At 40.8% G+C, this 19249-nt stretch overlaps 1 protein-coding gene across 50 annotated transcripts in view; it reads left to right on the top strand.

Moving 5' to 3' along the window:
• PBRM1 (polybromo 1) overlaps nucleotides 1-19249 on the top strand; it is a 139098-nt gene that overhangs the window by 12877 nt on the left and 106972 nt on the right. For all 50 annotated transcript variants that reach the window (XM_054681971.2, XM_054681965.2, XM_054681953.2 and 47 more), the window contains 3 exons: nucleotides 3452-3599; nucleotides 9836-9979; nucleotides 13787-13903. In XM_054681971.2, coding sequence (XP_054537946.1) covers nucleotides 3452-3599; nucleotides 9836-9979; nucleotides 13787-13903 — 409 coding nt within the window. The remainder of the gene's footprint in view (nucleotides 1-3451; nucleotides 3600-9835; nucleotides 9980-13786; nucleotides 13904-19249) is intronic.

Here is a 19249-nt window from a genome sequence, read left to right as displayed (position 1 = left end):
CAGAGGGCATGCAGCCCTGCTAATACCTTGATTTTAGACCAGTGAGACCCATTTTGGACTTCTGACCTCTAGAACTAATATAATAAATGGGCTTTGTTTTAAGCCCTGAAGTTTGTGGTAATTTGTTACAGCAGCTGTAGAAAGCTGTGAGTTAACTAAAGATTTAGATTCATTCATGATTGTTGATGCTACAGTGGGTAGCTACCAAGCTCTAAGTTGAACTGGAGGCAAATTTCTCACCTCAACGAGCAAGCCACTGAGAATGCAGTGTCATCATCCTGAATTAGGAGAGCCCTGTAAATTAGCAAATTAGCCATGGCCAAAAAGGAAGCATTGTTTTTAAAATGAGATAACTGTCTCCATATTTGAGTTGGTTTATCAGTAATAGTCTTCTGAAAGTTGTCACTTAATTAGCATAAAGTAGTAAAAGCATGTATTTATTGTTTGCCACATTCTAGACACAATACCAAGCATTTTCCCAATCATATCTTATTTAAAATTCTGAGTTATCACAGTTTATAGGTGAGAACTTGCACAAGTTCTTGTAACTACTAAAAGATAACTGGTGTTCAGACTAAAGTCGTTCTGACTCCAAAGCCTGTGCTCTTAACCATTACGTGGTATAGATAGCAGCATCATACTGAAGTATACAAAACAACTTTTATAGAAGATACCGTCCTTCTGCTGCCTCCTTTTTGCTGGCAGGCGAGTGCTGAGGGGCAGAGGATACACACCTTGGATGCTGGACCACTGTCACGTTACAACCTCGAAGATAATGGTGCCTTTTTTCTGACGCTCCTCTGTGGAATGTATGTTTTTTTCTCAAGTATTTATGAGAATTAGTATTGCTCAGAGCTACACAATTTGTGAATATCTTTTTGATACTTTGTTTCAGTTACTGTATTAGTCTGCTTTGTGCTAGGACATCCAAATCAACAATGGCTGAAACAAAAGAGAAATTTATTTCTCTTGTGTAAAAGTCCTGTTCTGTGAAGTTGTCAATGTACAATTATTAGCCAACTCTATTCTGCAGTCTTTGTGGTATCACCCTTGCCTGCATGGTCTGAGATGACTCACTACCACAACTGCCTTCCAGCCAGTATGGAAAAAGAATGAATGTTAAGGACATGACTTGGATATGACACACTTCAGCTCTCGTATTGGCTAGAATCTAGCTGCAGTGAGGCTGGAGAATAAATATGGTCTTTAAGGTTTTGTTTTGTTTTGTTTTCCTTAGAGACGAGGTTTTACCATGTCACATAGGCTGGAATGCAGGCTACTCACCAGCACCATCTTTGCACACTACAGCCTTGACCTCCTGGGCTCAAGCAGTCCTCCCTCAACCTCCCAAGTAGCTGGGACTACAGGCATGCAACACCATGCTGGCTGAGAATATAGTCTTTAGTAGCCATGCAGCAGCTTAGAATGCTGTCATCCTGGGAAGAAGGGAAAATGGGGTAGGGAGTAGCCGGCAGGCTGTCTGCACACCAGGGCTAGTGTTTCTCATTATTCTGATTAAAACTTTGCATTTTGGTTATTTTGCAGCCATATGCCAGACTGCCCTCATCTATTGTTGAAAGAGAAAAGTTGTTTTGAAAGAACATACAATATAATCCTGTTTATGTTAAATTTGGTTTGTGTGTACATGTGCCTATAGAGAAGTCTGGAAGAATGTCTATAAAAATGCAAATGGTGCTATTTATTCTGGATTATAAGGATGATTCTTACTTTTGATGGTTTTCTGTATGTTTGATTTCAGAAAAAATCAGTACTGTTAGAAATTAGAAGTATTTCATTTTGAAGTGGGGGGACCCTGTTTTGACCATATGACATAGAGTGAGAGGTTGGGATCCTGATTTTTCTTTTGTCTTTGTGGTAATTCTAAAAATGTTTGTGAGGAACCTTGTAGCAGTGATTCTGGGGGATAGTGTCCTTTCTAGGCACATGTTCTCATTGAATTCTCAATTGTCTACAGATAGTCCCCTTAGCTTGAGACACTGCTGGGGTCCTGCCTCAGCAAGGAGCACTGGACTGTGGGTCCAGTAGGCCCAGATGGAGAGGACCATCTTGGATATTAAGTTATCAAAGCCCTAATGTGTACTGTGAGAAGGTTCCTTGATACCACTGACAACATCAGTATTCTTTCTGCTTTTTCTCTGATTTCTCAATATTCTGATTTTTTTTGGTTGAAAAGAGTTCCCATATAAGTGGACCTGCACAGTTCAGTGGTCAACTGTACTGTATTAACATTCACTTCCTGGTTTTGATGGTTGAGTTGTGGTCCTTATTTGTGAGAAACAAACACTAAATTATCAGGCGTAATGGGGCATCATGTCAGAGCTTATTCAAATGGTTCGGAAAAAAAGTACTATTTTTGCAACTTTTATGTCAGAATACAAATTTAAAAATAATTTAAATATATTATACGTAATAAAAGAATGGCTGTAACCTGTCAGCTAAGGTTCCAAGAGAGATTTAAGCCTTAATCGCCATGATGTTATTTGTAATAACTTATCTCTTACACATCTAGAATGGGGCTGAATACCTACCCCTGTGGGAGAATTGAGAAAATAGTCATTTTTCAGTAGGTTTACTTGTCTCCTGGAACTTCATTTGAAGAAAGCCAGAAAAAATACTAAACATCCATGAACCCTAAACCCAAGAAGTTATTTTGGGAACTTAAGAAATTGTCATTAAAATTACTTAAGGAATTAAAGAAGGAAATTACTTAATTATTTTAAGAAATTTTGTCATTATAATTACCTACAAAGTTTCTTGTGTGTTCCTCACTACCCCTCTCCTGCAAGGTATAACCACTAAGCCAAATTTTGTATTTCTTAGTCCCGTGGTTTTTTTTTCGAAGAGTTTGGTTGTGTTTAGATGTATCTGATGTCCATTCATCTTTGTTAAGCTACATAAGCCAAGGGCTCATCTTCCTCCCTTGTAATTTTAGTAATTGGTATTGTAGCAGCATTTATGATAGGCATTTGATAGTACTTGGCAGAAAAAATTTATGTGGTCACTTACTGAAGAAAGAATCTGTTTTGTAAGTTTATAAAGAGTATTGAGACGTATCTCTGTTTTCACACTTTTGAGCACTATGAAAGGTAAGTCATCTTCATTTATAAAGGATACCATTGACATGGGTTTAGCGTTGGTGCCCTAAACATTAAACATTTAGCATATAAAAGACCATCACAGGTGTTAATTTAGGTTTTTATATCATTAACGTATGTTTTGAAAAGGGAATGAGTGTGCATCTTGCTTTTCTTTTTCTTTTTTTGCAGATTTTTTTCTTTTTTTTTTTTTTTTTAAGTAAGCTTCAAAGTCCATGAAAGATTCTAATATGCTCTGTCACTTGGAATGTTGAACATTACCATAAATAGTTTTGAAATAAAACTTTTTGTAAGCTTCAGATTAATCTCCTTTAAAAAAATTTAAATTATAACAGAAATCAACCAGACTATTATGAAGTGGTTTCTCAGCCCATTGACTTGATGAAAATCCAACAGAAACTAAAAATGGAAGAGTATGATGATGTTAATTTGCTGACTGCTGACTTCCAGCTTCTTTTTAACAATGCAAAGGCCTATTATAAGGTAAGAAATTATGAAATTTGGAAAGATACCAATTGGAAGATACCAATTTGATAATTGGCTTCTTAATATTTATAAACCTGGCAGGTGAGTAGTAGTTTCTTTTTGTGGCTTGAGTTCGCATTTGTCTTATTCGTAAAGAGACTGGACATTCATATGATTTTTATTTCTTATTTATTTACGTATTTTAATTTATTATCTTTTGAGACAGGGTCTTGCTCTGTTACACGGGCTGGAGTGCAGTGGTGAGATCTTGGCTCATGGCAGCCTCCGCCTCCCAGGTTCAAGCAATCCTCCCACCTCACCCTTCTGAGTAGCTGGCACTATAGGCACGTGCCACCATGCCCAGCTAATTTTTGCATGTTTTGTAGAGACCAGGGTTTCACCATGTTGCCCAGGCTGGTCTTGAACTCCTGGGCTCAAGCAATCTGCCTGCCTTGGCCTCCCAAAGTGCAGGGATTATGGGCGTGAGCCACTGTGCCCAACCCACATTCATGTGATTATGAACTATTCTTATTTCTCTGTCTGCTCAAATCTTTTGCCCATTTTTCTCTTGGTTTGTTAGTCATTTTCATATTTCTGGAATTTTTTTTTCTTTTTCTTTTTAGAGACAGAGTCTCCCTATGTTACTCAGGCTGGTCTCAAACTCCTGGCCTCAAGTGATCCTCCTGCCTCAGCCTCGTGAGTAGCTGGGACTACAGACATGAGCCACCACTCCTGGCTTTAGAAATTTTTTTTTTTTTTTTTTTTTTTTTTTGAGGCAAAGTCTATTGCCCAGGCTAGAGTGCAGTGGCACGATCTCAGCTCACTGCAACCTCTTCTTCCCAGGTTCAAGTGATTCTCCTGCTTCAGCCTCCTGAGTAGCTGGGATTACAGGTGCCCACCACCATGCCCGGCTAATTTTTGTATTTTTAGTAGAGATGGGGTTTCACCATGTTGGCCAGGCTAGTCTTGAACTCCTGACCTCAAGTGATCCACCCACCTTGGCCTCCCAAAGTGCTGGGACAACAGGCGTGAGCAACCATGCCTGGCCATAGAAATTTTTTAATTATTGTGGATAGTAAACCTTTTTTGATTATATGTGTTTCAGTTTTTTTATTTTTTTTATTTGATTTTGTGTGTTTCAAATATCTTCTCCCACTGTGTGCATATCTTTTCACCTTTCATGGTATTTTTTGATGAACAGAAATGTTTTATTTTAGTTTAATCAAATTTATCAATCTTTAAATTGGGTTTATTTGTATCTTGTTTCAGAGATTCCTCTTGCCCAAGATATTCTTCTATTAGTATGCTTTTCTTAAAGTTTTATAGTTTTGTCTTTCATATAAGCCTTTAATGCAGCTGGGATTGATTTTTGTCTTTTATAAGGTAGGAATAAATGCAGCTGGGATTGATTTTTGTCTTTTATAAGGTAGGAATCAATTTTTTTCCCACAGGTATAACCAACACTATTCTCTCTGCATTTGTTCGCAATCGTTGCTGTCATCATTTCCATGTATTCATGGATCTGTTTCTGTCCTTTTATTCTGTTCCACAGGCCAGTTTATCTGTTACTAGGCCGTTCTATTTCTATCTTAATTACTTTGGCTTTATAATTTTTTTTTTTTTTTTTTTTTTTTTTTGAGACACGATCTCCTTTGTTGCCCAGGCTGGAGTGCAGTGGTGTGATCTTGGCTCACTACAGCCCTTGTCTCCTGGGCTCAAGCAATCTTCCCACCTTAGCCTCCTGATTAGCTGGGACTACAGGTGCGCACCATCACACATGGCTAATTTTTTGTATTTTTGATAGAGACGGGATTTCGCCGTGTTGCCCAGGCTAGTCTTGAACTCCTGGGCTCAAGCGATTGACCCGCCTCGGTCTCCCAAGTGCTGGGATTACAGGCATGAACCACCATGCCCAGCTTGCTTTATACTTCTTTTTCTGGTTAGAAAGTAGGTTAATTATACTTGACCCTTTGCCATTTCTTTTTTTTTTTTTTTTTTTTTTTTATATGGAGTCTCGCTCTGTTGCCCAGGCTGGAGTGCAGTGGCGCGATCTCGGCTCACTGCAAGCTCTGCCTTCCAGGTTCACGCCATTCTCCTGCCTCAGCCTCCCGAGTAGCTGGGATTATAGGCACCCACCATCATGCCTGGCTAATTTTTGTATTTTTACGTGGTTTTGCCATGTTGGCCAGGCTGGTCCTGAACTCCTGACCTCAGGTGATCTGCCTGCCTCGGCCTCCCAAAAGTGCTAGGATTACAGGCGTGAGCCACCATGCCTGGCCTTATTTTTAAGAGATGAGGTCTCACTAAGTTGCCGAGGCCAGAATCAAACTCCTGGACTTAAGCAGTCATCCCACCTCAGCCTACCAGGTAGCTAGGACTGCAGGTACACACCACCTTGCTCAGTTTATTTCACTCTTCAGTGCATTTTGTTATTTTTTTCTCTATGCCTTCTTTTGATTTCATTTTTTTCAAAACTTTTTTCCTCTTATTACCTCTAAAATTTGGAAATTGTAACATCTATAGATAATCTTTTAGTTCTTATCTAAGAAGTTTTAATATGCATAATTAACTTATTCAAAGCCAGAAGCTAATCAGGATCTTAATCCTCCAAACAATACGAAGACTTTAGAATAATTCAACTCTGATCACTCTTTTCCATATTTATAATGCTGGTGCTGTGTACTTTAGTTCTTTTGTGGCAATTTTTGAATCTGATAGAACAGTGGTCCCCAAGCTTTTTGGCACCAGGGACCAGTTTTGTGGAAGACAATTCTTCCATGGACAGCAGTGGATGTAGGGGGCAGGGTCAGGATGAAACTCTTCCTTCTCATGTCATCAGGCATTAGATTCTTATAAGGAGCTCACAGCCTAGATCTCTTGCATGCTTAGTTCACAATAGGGTTCACACTCCTATGAGAATCTAATGCCACTGCTGATGTGACAGGAGGAGCTCAGGCGATAATGCTGTCTTGCCTGCTGCTCACCTCCTGCTGTGCGGCCTGGTTCCAAACAGGCCATGGACTGGTAGTTGTTCGTGGGCTGGGGGTTGGGGACCCCTGCCATAAAATACTATCCAGCCAGGCATGATGGCTCATGCCTATAATCCCAGCGCTTTGGGAGGTTGAGGCAGGAGGATTGCTTGAAGCCAAGAGTGTGAAACCAGCCTAGGCAGTGTACTAAGACCCCACCTCTACAAAAAAAAAAAAATTGTTTTAATTGGCTGAGCATGGTGGCGTGCACCAGTAGTCCCAGCTACTTGAGGGGCTGAGGTGGAAGGATCATTTGAGCCCAAGAGTTCAAGGCCGTAATGTGCTATGATCATGCCACTGCACTTCAGCCTGGGCAACAGTGAGATCCTGTCTTTAAAAACAATAATAATAATAACATTGATTTGTGGAGTCAGTACCATTCATTATTACTACTTTCTTTATTCTTCATTCCATTTTGCTATTGAGAAGTCATCCGCCAGTATGATTGTAGTTCCTTTAAAGGTTATCTGTCTTTTCTGGCTGTCTTTAGTATCCTTTTCTCTTTTGTATTTTGTAGTTTCATTGTGATATATTTAGATGTGGATATCTTTATAGAATTTGCGAGTAGTAATGCTTCATAAATCTTAGATTGGTGTTTCTCATCATCTTTGGAAAGTTTTTAGCCATGTCTTTGCATTTTGCCTTTGCCCTGTTCTTGTAGTAACTCTGATTGGGTGTCATATTAGACTTCCCACAGGTCTCCATTTCTCTTAACTTTTCATATTTCCTGCTTTTGTGTCTGTGTTTCCTTTTTTTTTCTTTTTTTTTTTGTGATGGAGTCTGGCTCTGATGCCCAGGCTGGAGTGCAGTGGTGTGATCTTGGCTCACTACTTCCTCTGCCTCCTGGGTTGAAGCGATTCTCCTGCCTCAGCCCCTGAGTAGCTGGGATTACAGGCGCCTGCCACCACGCCCGGCTAATTTTTGTATTTTAGTAGAGACAGGGTTTCACCACGTTGGCCAGGCTGGACTTGAACTCCCGACCTCAGGTGATCCACTCGCCTCAGCCTCCCAAAGTGCTGGGATTACAGGCGTGAGCCACCGCGCCCAGCGTCTGTGTTGCTTTTTAGATAATCTTTTTTTTTCAGTTCTTTCAATTTTCTTGGTGAAATCTCTTAAATTAGTTAAATATAAATTTAGTATTTGCATTTTAATTTTTCTACATATAGGAAGTAGCGTCTTTTTTAGAGTCTGTAGGACTTTGCTCATTGTTTTCAAACTCATTGTTTCTTTAAACTTTTTATTTATTTATTTATTTTTTTAAAGAGAGAAAGTCTTGCTCTGTCACCCAGGCTGGAGTGCACTGGCTATTCACAGGCACAGTTGTAGCTCACTGCAGCCTTAAACTCCTGGGCTTAAGTTATCCTCCTGCCTCAGCCACCTAAGTAGCTAGGACTACAGGTGTGCGCCACCGTGCCCAACTTTTTTTTTTTTTTTTTTTTGAGACGGAGTCTGGCTTTGTCACCCAGGCTGGAGTTCAGTGGCGCTATCTCGGCTTACTGCAAGCTCCGCCTCCCCGGTTCACGCTATTCTCCTGCCTCAGCCTCCCAAGTAGCTGGGACTACAGGCACCCACCACCACACCCAGCTAATTTTTTTGTATTTTCAGTAGAGATGAGGTTTCACTGTGTTAGCCAGGATGGTCTTAATCTTCTGACCCCATGATCCCCCTGCTTCAGCCTCCCAAAGTGCTGGGATTACAGGCGTGAGCCACCACGCCTGGCCACCATGCCCAACTTTTAAACATTTTTAACACACCTGTTTTTTATTCTATGGTAGATTATTCTGATAATCTAATTATTTGAATTCCAATATCTAATACATATATTTGTTGTCACTGTCATTTTTGCTAGCTTTCTCGTGATTCTTTGATTCTTATGTGCCTCATGATTTTTTTACTATGGACTCAATATTTCTTGGAACTTTATCTGTAGAGATGATTGGAGCATTAAATTGAAGTTGGTTTCATCCAGAAATGATTTGTTTCTTGTCCAGGATGACTGGCCTGTCTTTGTTAAGGCTAACTTTACGATGAAGAGTTCTCAGAGATTCGTTTCATGCCTCTCCTCTCCTCTCAGTGCCATGGTTTGAGATAGGCATGAATTTAGATAGGTAGAGGTTGAGATGGGCAGTCGTCCTTGCTCCCTGGCAGTACAGAAACTGATTTGAGTTCCCACTAATGGTGCAGCCGTGGCCTTTGGATTCCCAGCTTCTGGTAGACCCTGACCTTTGTCTTCCCTCCTCGCTGCCCAGAGAAGCCTTGGAAATGAAAGCTTGGTTTTATCATAAATAAATGCCCTCAAAGTGAACATTTGACTTAAGTGTTGTGGGTTTTCATCTGGTTTCCTGCTTTTACTCCTTTAATTTTGTGAACATCCTTACTTCCTATTGGCATCCCATGTATGCATTTTTAAAGTTTTATTTTATTTTTTGAACATTGCATCCAACGTTGTTTTTACTAGAAGATTTCAGTCAAGAGTTTATTATGCCCACTATACTTCATGAGCAGACATTTTGAAACAAGGTATTAAAGAATTTCAAACCACAAGTATTAATAACATCAGAACCGTCATTAGCTTCTATCCTTTAAATCAAATCTTATCCTTTAAGTTGTCTTTCTTAGTGTATTAGTAATAATTAGTTTTTTTGGGTTTTTTGGTGTTTTTTTTTTTTTTTTTTAAGACAGAGTCTTGCTCTGTCACCAGGCTGGAGTGCAGTGGCGCAATCTCAGCTCACTGCAACCTCTGCCTCTCTGGTTCAAGTGATTCTCCTGCCTCAGCCTCCCAAGTAGCTGGGACCACAGGTGCGTACCACCACGCCCAGCTAATTTTTGTATTTTTAGTAGAGACGGGGTTTCACCATGTTGGCCAGGATGGTCTCGATCTCTTGACCTCATGATCCACCTGCCTTGGCCTCCCAAAGTGCTGGGATTACAGGCATGAGCCACCGCGCCCGGTCATAATTACTTTTAATTTAGCAAATCATTTGTCTTCTGCCTCAAGTCTTTCTGTAATGAGATAAGACCTAAATAATTTGATTTCAGAATGTCTTTAAAACATACACTTAATTTTTTGGAAGCGGGATTTGGACCCATATATGTTTTAATCATGAGGATGTTAAAATTTGTAACAGAATTTTTGGTCTTTGCTGAAACAGGTGCTTTAAAAGTAGCAACTAATTTCCAATACATTACTAAAGTGTTTTTTTTTTTTTCTTTGCTAACATACAGCCAGATTCTCCTGAATATAAAGCCGCTTGCAAACTCTGGGATTTGTACCTTCGAACAAGAAATGAGTTTGTTCAGAAAGGAGAAGCAGATGACGAAGATGATGATGAAGATGGGCAAGACAATCAGGGCACAGTGACTGAAGGAGTAAGTGTGTAGCTGGAACTTGTGATGGATGGGCTCTTGGAAGGCAGAGAGGGCCCCTGCTTGTGATTCCCTCTGGGCTGTTGTGGGCAACTAGAATTCCTGTGCAATTGTATTGGTAACTGGGAGGATAAAAGGACATTCAGCCAGAGAGCCCCACTCCATTTTTAAGGGATCCTAGGACATCCTGGACAACGTGTGCCATGTGTGGTAATTTTCATGAATTGTACTTACATTAATGCATATTTCCTGCTCAGTTTTAAAGAGAATCTTGATATTATCAAGGGTTAGTCCAGTATTGCTACATTGAGACATCATGTAAGGAAAGGCAGTGTTGTGATTAGAAGTTGGAATGTAATCACCTTAGTGAGGAATATTTCTGTAGGTTAGAATAGTTACTGTTCCTAGAACCTCCCAGGTGTGTTTCTGCCTCTGGAATTTTGCAGTTGTTCTTCTGCATAGAAAGTGCTTCCTTTGACTTTTCCCGTGACTGGCTCTTTTTTATTGTTCTAACACCATCTAAAATGGTGTCTACTGAGACAGGACTTTCCTGACCACCCTATCTCCATTGTTTGCTCCGCCTTCCTCCTTTTCAGCCCCTACCCCACCCTGTCATCACAGGGTTGTCTTCAGTTTTTATAATGTCACTATATGTGAAATAACATACTAGTTTACATGTTTTTCTCTCTTTCCCCAAGTAGAATGATAGCTCCTAAGCAGGTATCTTTTTGTTCATTTATTCCTCATATCTACACTATACCTGACATGTAGGTGCTGATAAATATTTACTAAATAAAGACACATGCTTCATGGCCAGGCGAGGTGGCTCACACCTGTAATCCCAGCACTTTGGGAGGCCAAGGCGGGAGGATCACTTGAGGTTAGGAGTTCAAGAACAGCCTGGCCAACATGGTAAAACCCCGTCTCTACCAAAAATACAAAAATTAGCTAGGCAGGTGGCACATGCCTGTAATCCCAGCTACTCTGGAGGCTGAGGCAGGATAATCGCTTGAACCCAGAAGGTGGAGGGTGCAGTGAGCCGAGATGGCGCCACTGTACTCCAGACTGGGCGACAGAATGAGACTCCATCTCAAAAAAAAATGAAAGACAGAAAATAAAAAGACATGTTTGAAAAGAGAAAAAAGAATAGTAGAGGGGATCACAACTCTTTTCTACAGCTAAATTGTGAGAAGCACATTGCAGAATATTCCCCTTTCTTCTGTAACTTATCTACATAGGCCTTTTGCTGGAATACAGAGAAGCAGTGATGGGTGAATTTCTCAAAAATACAATTACTTCTTAGAGTCTCAAAATACAGTTCCTAGTCAGGTGCTATGGCTCACCCCTGTAATCCCAGCACTTTGGGAGGCCAAGGCAGGCAGATCACCTGAGGTCAGGAGTTTGAGACCAGCCTGGCCAACATGGTGAAACCCCATTTCTACTAAAAATACAAAAATCAGCTGGGCATGATGGTGGGCACCTGTAATCCCTGCTACTCGGGAGGCTGAGGCAGGAGAATCGCTTGAACCCGGGAGGCAGAGGTTGCAATGAGCTGAGATCATGCCACTGTACTCTAGCCTGGGTCTTAGAATGAGACTCTGTCTAAAAAAAATATAGGTAGATAGATAGATAGATAGATATACACAAAATATATATACACACATATACATGTAGTTCGTATATACTATATTTTATATGTATAAAATTTTATATTTTATATATGATATGTAAATATATGTATATAGTTCCTCAGCAGCTTGTCAATTTCTTTAAGTAGTTAAGTGATTGGAACTAAATAGAAGGCTAAAAATAGGAATTTCCTGGAATTTTACTCTCTGATATGAATACAGGAGAAGCAGCCCATGCTTTCTTCGGTAGAACACTGCTTGCAGAGGCCCCACCCTTAGTGTAGGCCTTCAGGGCTCTAGTCAAAAGATTAAAATGCGTGTATTTAGGACTTGCCCATACTTCTGTAACGCATAATTGATGAGAAATTGGGAGGGTCTTGTACATTCACATTTATACCTCCCAAGCCTCTTTCAAATTTTGTTTTTTTGAGACAGTGTCTTGCTCTTTGGCCCAGGCTGGAGTGCAATGGCACGATCACAGCTCACTGCAACCTCCACCTCTTGGGTTCAAACGATTCTTCTGCCTCAGCCTCCTGAGTAGCTGCGATTGCAGATGCCTGTCACCACACCAGCTAATTTTTGTATTTTTAGTATAGGTGAGGTTTCACCATGTTGGCCAGACTGGTCTCGAACTCTTGACCTCAGGTGATCCTCCCACTTCACCTTCCCAAAGTGCTTGGGATTACAGGCATGAGCCACCATGCCAGACCCCAAGACTCTTTATAACTCAATGATTCTCATGGAGGGAGAAGAAATTTTCAGGTTTCTAATTTTTAAATCAAGAATGATTTTCTTGGGTCTGGTGCGGTGGCTCACGCCTGCAATCCCAACAACTTTAGGAAGCTGAGACTGGAGGATCACTTGAGCCCAAGTGTTTGAGACCAGCCTGGGCAATGTAGTGAGACGCCCATGTCTACAAAAAGTAAAAAAATTAGCCAAGCATGGTGGTACACATCTGTGGTCCCAGCTACTTGAAAAACTGATGTGGGAGGATTGCTTGAGCCCTGGAGTTAGAGGCTGCAGTGAGCCATGGTCACACCACTTCACTCCAACCTGGGCAACAGAGTGGGGAGAAAAAAAAGTGTTGCACCTTAAAATTGAGACTATACTAAATAAAAAGAGCTTCTGTTGGATTAGGACACAATACCAGTACTTTTATGATTTAAACCAGAAAAAAAATTACTCTTTATTTTATATGTACAAAAAATGATTTGGACTAGAAGCATAATTTAATCCTTGACTGAGACATTCCATTGCTTATTCTAGAAACTTGCTTCAGACTTGGACCCTCCCTGGTCAAGTACTCTTTGGGGCATATACTTCCTATGTTGAAACAGTGACTAAGCTAGGTATAAACCAGTGAGTCTAAAGAACAGAAATGGTGTACATTGATTTACTTAATCGCTGTTTAGTTTTGACTTAATTTGAATTCAGTTAGACTTGGTAGAGCACCCCGTGGTTAAAAGTATGTAGTCCCAACTCTATGTAAGTAGTCATTGTCCTGTAAGACTTCAATAGATGTGAACAGCAGATATAGAAATGAACTATTATGGGACATGCTTTCTCCTGCTCAGTTGCTCATTTCACATTTGTAGCACTTAAACTTTGCCATTGCAATATTTACTGTAGAAAAAGGTTCAGTAGAAGGACCTAGTACAAGGGATTTCATTGCAAAAGTAATATAAGGCACCTCATTAGGTTCATATAGGTTGTTCTAGGGATACAATGCCTATGTCCAGCATCAGAACATTATGGGGTATTCTTGAAATTTGGAGTTAAAATAAGTACTGCTTAGGAGTTGCTTTCTTTGGCCAGGCACAGTGGTTCATGCCTGTAATCCCAGCACTTTGAGAGGCCGAAGTGGGCAGACATGAGGTGAGGAGTTCGAGACCAGCCTGGCCAACATAGTGAAACCCCGTCTCTACTAAAAAAATAAAATTTAGCTGGGCCTGGTGGCACATGCCTATAATCCCAGCTACTCGGGAGGCTGAGGCAGGAGAATTACTTAAACCCAGGAGGTGGAGGTTGCAGTGAGCTGAAATTGTGCCACTGTACTCCAGCCTCTCCATCTCAAAAATAAAAAAAGTTGCTGTTTTGAATTAGCTCTACAATTTTAGAAGCTATGTAATATTCAGCATTTTATTATTTCTCTTACAAAGTACTTTTTTCTCCACATTACCAGTCTTCTCCAGCTTACTTGAAGGAGATCCTGGAGCAGCTTCTTGAAGCCATAGTTGTAGCTACAAATCCATCAGGACGTCTCATTAGCGAACTTTTTCAGAAACTGCCTTCTAAAGTGGTAAGTGATGCAGTTAAAAACAAGTACATGTCAGTGTTTTGTTTTTAGTACTTCAAGAATTGTATTAATTACTGATAAATAAAGTAAGTTTAAAAGGAAGATGTTGGGCCGGGTGTGGTGGCTCATGCCTGTAATCCCAGCACTTTGGGAGGCCGAGGCAGGTGGATCACCTGAGGTTGGGAGTTCGAGACCATCCTGATCAACATGGAGAAACCCCATCTCTACTAAAAATACAAAAAATTAGCTGGGTGTGGTGGCGCATGCCTATAATCGCAGCTACTCGGGAGGGTGAGGTAGGAGAATTGCTTGAACCCTGGAGGCAGAGGTTGCGGTGGGTGAGCCAAGATTGCGCCATTGCACTCCAGCCTGGGCAACAAGAGCGAAACCCCGTCTCAAATTAAAAAAAAAAAAAAAGGAAGATGTTGGGCCAGGCACAGTGGCTCACGCCTGTAATCCCAGCACTTTGGGAGGCCAAGACAGGCAGATCACCTGAGGTCAGGAGTTTGAGACCAGCCTGGCCAATGTGGTGAAAACCCATCCCTAGTAAAAGTATAAAATCTACCCTGGTGAGATGGTGCATGCCTGTAATCCCACCTACTCGGGAGGCTGAGGCAGGAGAATTGCTTGAACCTGGGAGGTGGAAGTTACAGTGAGCTGACATCATGCCATTGCACTCCAGCCTGGGTGACAGAGCAGGAGTCCATCTCAAAAAATAAATAAATAAAAGGAAGATGTTGGAGGCCCCCAAGAGATCCTCCTCACAGCAGCACAAAATGTATATGGTCTATCATTTTACATGATCAGAAGGTTGTGATTTTATTTTTTTATTTTTATGTTTTTTGTTTTTTGATTGGTAATTATTTTTATTTGTTTCTTATTGTGGTAAAGGATATGTATCATAAAATTTATCATTTTAGCCATTTTTAAGTGTACAGTTCTGTGGCATTAAGTACATTCACATTTTTATGCAACCATCACCACTATCTGGAACTTTTTAGTCTTACAAAACCAAAACTCCATACCCATTAAACACCAAGTCCACTCCCCTCTTCTCCCAGCTTCTGGCAGCCACCATTCTGCTTTCTGTCTATGAATTTGACTATTCTAGGTACGTCATAGAAGAAGAATCATTCAATATTTGTCCTGTGACTGCTTATTTCACTTAGCATATGTTCAGGATTCATCTATATTGTAGCCTGAATCAGAATTTCACTCCTTTTTAGAACCGAATAGCATTTTGTTATTTCTATATAATACCTTTTGTTTATAAGTTTTTTGGGGTGTTTTGTTTTGTTTAGAGATAGAGTCTTGCTGTGTTGCCTAGGCTGGGCTCAAGCGATTCTCCCACCTCAGCCTCCCAGGTAGCTGGGTATACAGGCTTGTGCCACCGTGCCTTACTACATTTTGTTTACTCATTCATCTGTCAATGGACATTGGGTTGTTTCCAAGATTGGTAATTCTTCATTGATAAAATAAGCACTTTAACTAAATCTTTTTTATTTATTTATTAATTGTTGAGACGGAGTCTCGTTCTGTCACCCAGGCTGAAGTGCAGTGGCGTGATCTTGGCTCACTGCAACCTCCGCCTCCCGAGTTCAAGCGATTGTCCTGCCTCAGCCTCCCAAGTAGCTGGGATTACAGGCATGCACCACCACACCTGGCTAATTTTTGTATTTTTTAGTAGAGACAAGCTTTCACCATGTTGGCCAGGCTGATCTTAAACTCCTGACCTCAAGTGTTGCACCTGCCTCAGCCTCCCAGAGTGCTGGGATTACAGACATGAGCTACTACACCCGGCCTAAACCTTGCATTTTTAAGAGTGGAAACTTTCTCTTTGTGTAGGGGACAGGGTAAGAGGAAGATAAATGAGTTCTTCCTCCTTTGAATTCTCTTTGATCTCCTGGTGATGCTGAAAAAAGAAAAACGAATTAGGTACTCTTCTGCCTGAAAAAAGAAGAGGTTTTCTAGACAAGCGAGACCTTTAAAAAGTTTCAGAATTCTTTATGCCTTTACACCCAAAAGATAATTAACATATAGATTTGACTCACATTAGCCTATGAAACTGCAAACATTTTCATGGCCTCAGCATTCTCATATTTCTAGGTAAGGATATACTTTCAGAAGTACTCCATGGTAGCACTTAGCCCTATTGTGATCATTTACTTTTCTGTCTGCCTTCTTTTCTACTCCCTGAATTTCTTGAGGACAGTGACTGTGCTGTAATTTACCTTTGTATTACTGTCTATAACTGGAACCCGATCCGAAGGATTGGATGACTTTGGATTACTTTGTACCCCATGCTGGGTGGTCATAGATATGCAAGATGCTTGTTGAATGATGAGTAGCATGCAGCTTTCCTCATCAGTCATTGGCAAGACTAGTTATTTAAAGGTGTGTCTTGACTAGCTATAGGATAGTTACAACATTAGAAATAAAGCAACTGACCACTGCTGTCCTATGTGTGAATCTTACTAGAAAGATATAATTATTAATATTGGTCATATGACTTAAAACTTTAAGAAAAGGAGAAAACAGTATGATGATTCTCTAGAGAATTAAACATGGAATTACCATATGATCCAGCAGTTCCACTTTAGATATATACTCCAAAGAAAGTGAAAGCAGGGTATTGAAGAGATATTTGTATACCCATATTCATAGCAGCATTATTCACAATAGCTAAAAATGGAAGCAACTCAGGTGTCCATCAGTGAATGAATGTATATGTGACATATACATACAGTGGCATATTATTTGGCGTTAAAAAGGAAGGAAATTCTGAAACATCCTACATGGATGAACTCTAAAGACATTATTTTAAGCAAAATGAGCCAGTCACAAAAGGACAAATACTGTATGATTTCTTATATGAGGTACCTAGAATACTCAAAATCTTAGAGACATAAAGTTAGAATGGTGGTTGCCAGGGGCTGGAGGGAATGGGGAGTTGTTTAATATGTACAGAGTTTCCATTTTGCAAGATTAAAAAGTTCTGGAGGTGGATGTCGGTGATAGTTGCACAGCAGTGTGAGTGTACCTAATGCCACAGAACTGTACACTTAAAAATGGCAAATTTCATGTTACTACATGAAATTTATTTTATTACAGTAAAAAAAATTATAAAAGAAGTACAGGATAGGTGTAGTGACCCACACCTATAATCCCAGAGCTTTGAGAGGCCAACATAGCTGAGACTCTGTCTCTACAAAAAAAATTTTTTTAATTAGCTAGTCATGGTGGTGTGCACCTGTAGTCACAGCTATTTGGGGGGGCTGAGTTTGGAGGATCACTTGAGCCTAGGAGTTCAAGGCCGCAGTGAGCTGTGATCATGCCACTTCACTCCAACCTAGGCAACAGAAAGAGACCCTGTCTCTTTTTCTCTGTCTTGCTCTCTGTCAACTTTCATTCACACACACACACATACACACAAAATAGAAGTACTGTCTTCGCTCAAGATTTATTCTTACCCTGCAGGAGATAATCAGTGATGGTCAAATCAACAACAGTGATATGGGGCAATGAAACATCAATAATTAATTCCCCCCATTCCCCCTTCAAGGTCACCTTGAAGGAGCTGGTTGGGAAAAGCAGGTTTCTATTGGTCTCTCAGGGTGTGACAGTTTGAAAGACAACAAGGATTGACAGCTGAAGGGGCAGGGCAGTTCTCACCTTTCCTTAGTAAGTCCGTCCCAAGCAAGCTGGCTGCATGGGAGAGATAGATTGGGAATTTGTGGGATTGGATGACTTTGAGTTACTTTGTACTCCATGCTGGGTGGCCTTGCCATAATTTGTCCTCTGAACTTTCTCTCAGAAGTAGAACTGGTGAAGAGAAGGGGCAGCAATGGAGATTCATCCAAGTAAAGGAAGGAGTAGGGTTAAGAAAGTAGTGGTAAGCTTAGGGGACAGATGAGATAAGACAACACTGAGATAATCTGTTCAGCCCAGTAACTGAGTGAAGGCTGTGGCTTTCTGCTTTTGTTGTTGCTGCATGGGCTTCAGTAGGGTTTGAACAGGTAGGAAGAGTTGGGAGAGCACAATCTGACTTCCCCTGAACCTCTCCCATCTGATAAGACCAACTTTTGATATTTGGGCAACTTCAGTTATTTCCTCCAAGGAAGAAAATCTGTAGGAAAGCCTGAGGGCAGTGAGTGATTCTAGGTTGTTGTGAAAGCTTCAAGGACATTCCTCAACATGTTCAGTTTCTTGGAATGAGCTAGTATTTGATAAATCAGAAGTTGCTAATAATTTTGCTTCATTTCTTTTCTTTTTTCAAGACAGTCTTGCTCTGTCACCCAGGCTGGAGTGCAGTGGCGTGATCTCAGCCCACTGCAACCTCTGCCTTCCAGGTTCAAGCGATTCTCCTGCCTCAGCCTCCTGAGTAGCTGGGATTACAGGCACCCGCCACCACACCCAGCTAATTTTTGTATTTTTAGTAGAGACGGGGTTTCACCATATTGGCCTGGCTGGTCTTGAACTCCTGACCTCGTGATCTACCCGTCTCGGCCTCCCGAAGTGCAGGGATTACAGGCATGAGCCACCATGCCTGACCAGAATTTTGCTTCATTTCTTTCTTTCTTTTTTTTTTTTGAGACAGAATTCTGCTCTTCTTGCCCAGGCTGGAGTGCAATGGCGCAATCTCAGCTCACTGCAACCTCCACCTCCCAGGTTCAAGCGATTCTCCTGCCTCAGCCTCCCAAGTAGCTGGGATTACATGCATGCACCAACATACCAGGCTAATTTTGTATTTTTAGTAGAGATGGGGTTTCACCATGTTGGCCAGGCTAGTCTCGAACTCCTGACTTCAGGTGATCCACCCACCTCAGCCTCCCAAAGTGCTGGGATTACAGGCGTGAGCCACCATGCCCAGCCATGCTTCATTTCTTTAACAAAGTTTCATTCAAAAGGTATTTTGTTTTGAAAAAACTTACTTTGACTGAAATAAGCAGAAGCATCAAGTTAAACATGAAGCTAACAAATTTTGCAACCTGACTTCTTACAGATCCTTATGAAAGTTTATGTGAATATTATATAATAACGTTATTTAGATTGCAAAATTAAAAGAGCTTGTAACAAACTCCTAAAGAGCATTTCTTCTACTTTATTTCTAGGCATAGATATCTTGGGACCTTAAATGAAAAATTGTATAATTCTGTGAATTTAGAATTTTTGTTTGTTTTTTGAGACGGAATCTTGCTCTGTTGCACAGGCTGGAGTACAATGGCGTGATCTCGGCTCACTGCAACCTCCATCTCCTGCGCTCAAGTGATTGCCCTGCCTTAGCCTCCTGAGTAGCTGGGATTACAGGCGCACACCACCATGCCTGGCTAATTTTTGTATTTTTAATGG

This window comes from Pan troglodytes, chromosome 2, assembly GCF_028858775.2.
Source record: "Pan troglodytes isolate AG18354 chromosome 2, NHGRI_mPanTro3-v2.0_pri, whole genome shotgun sequence".
In the NCBI taxonomy this organism is placed as follows: Eukaryota; Metazoa; Chordata; class Mammalia; order Primates; family Hominidae; genus Pan; species Pan troglodytes.
Note: the sequence above shows the minus strand (reverse complement) of the source record. Positions and strands in the feature narration are given on the sequence as shown.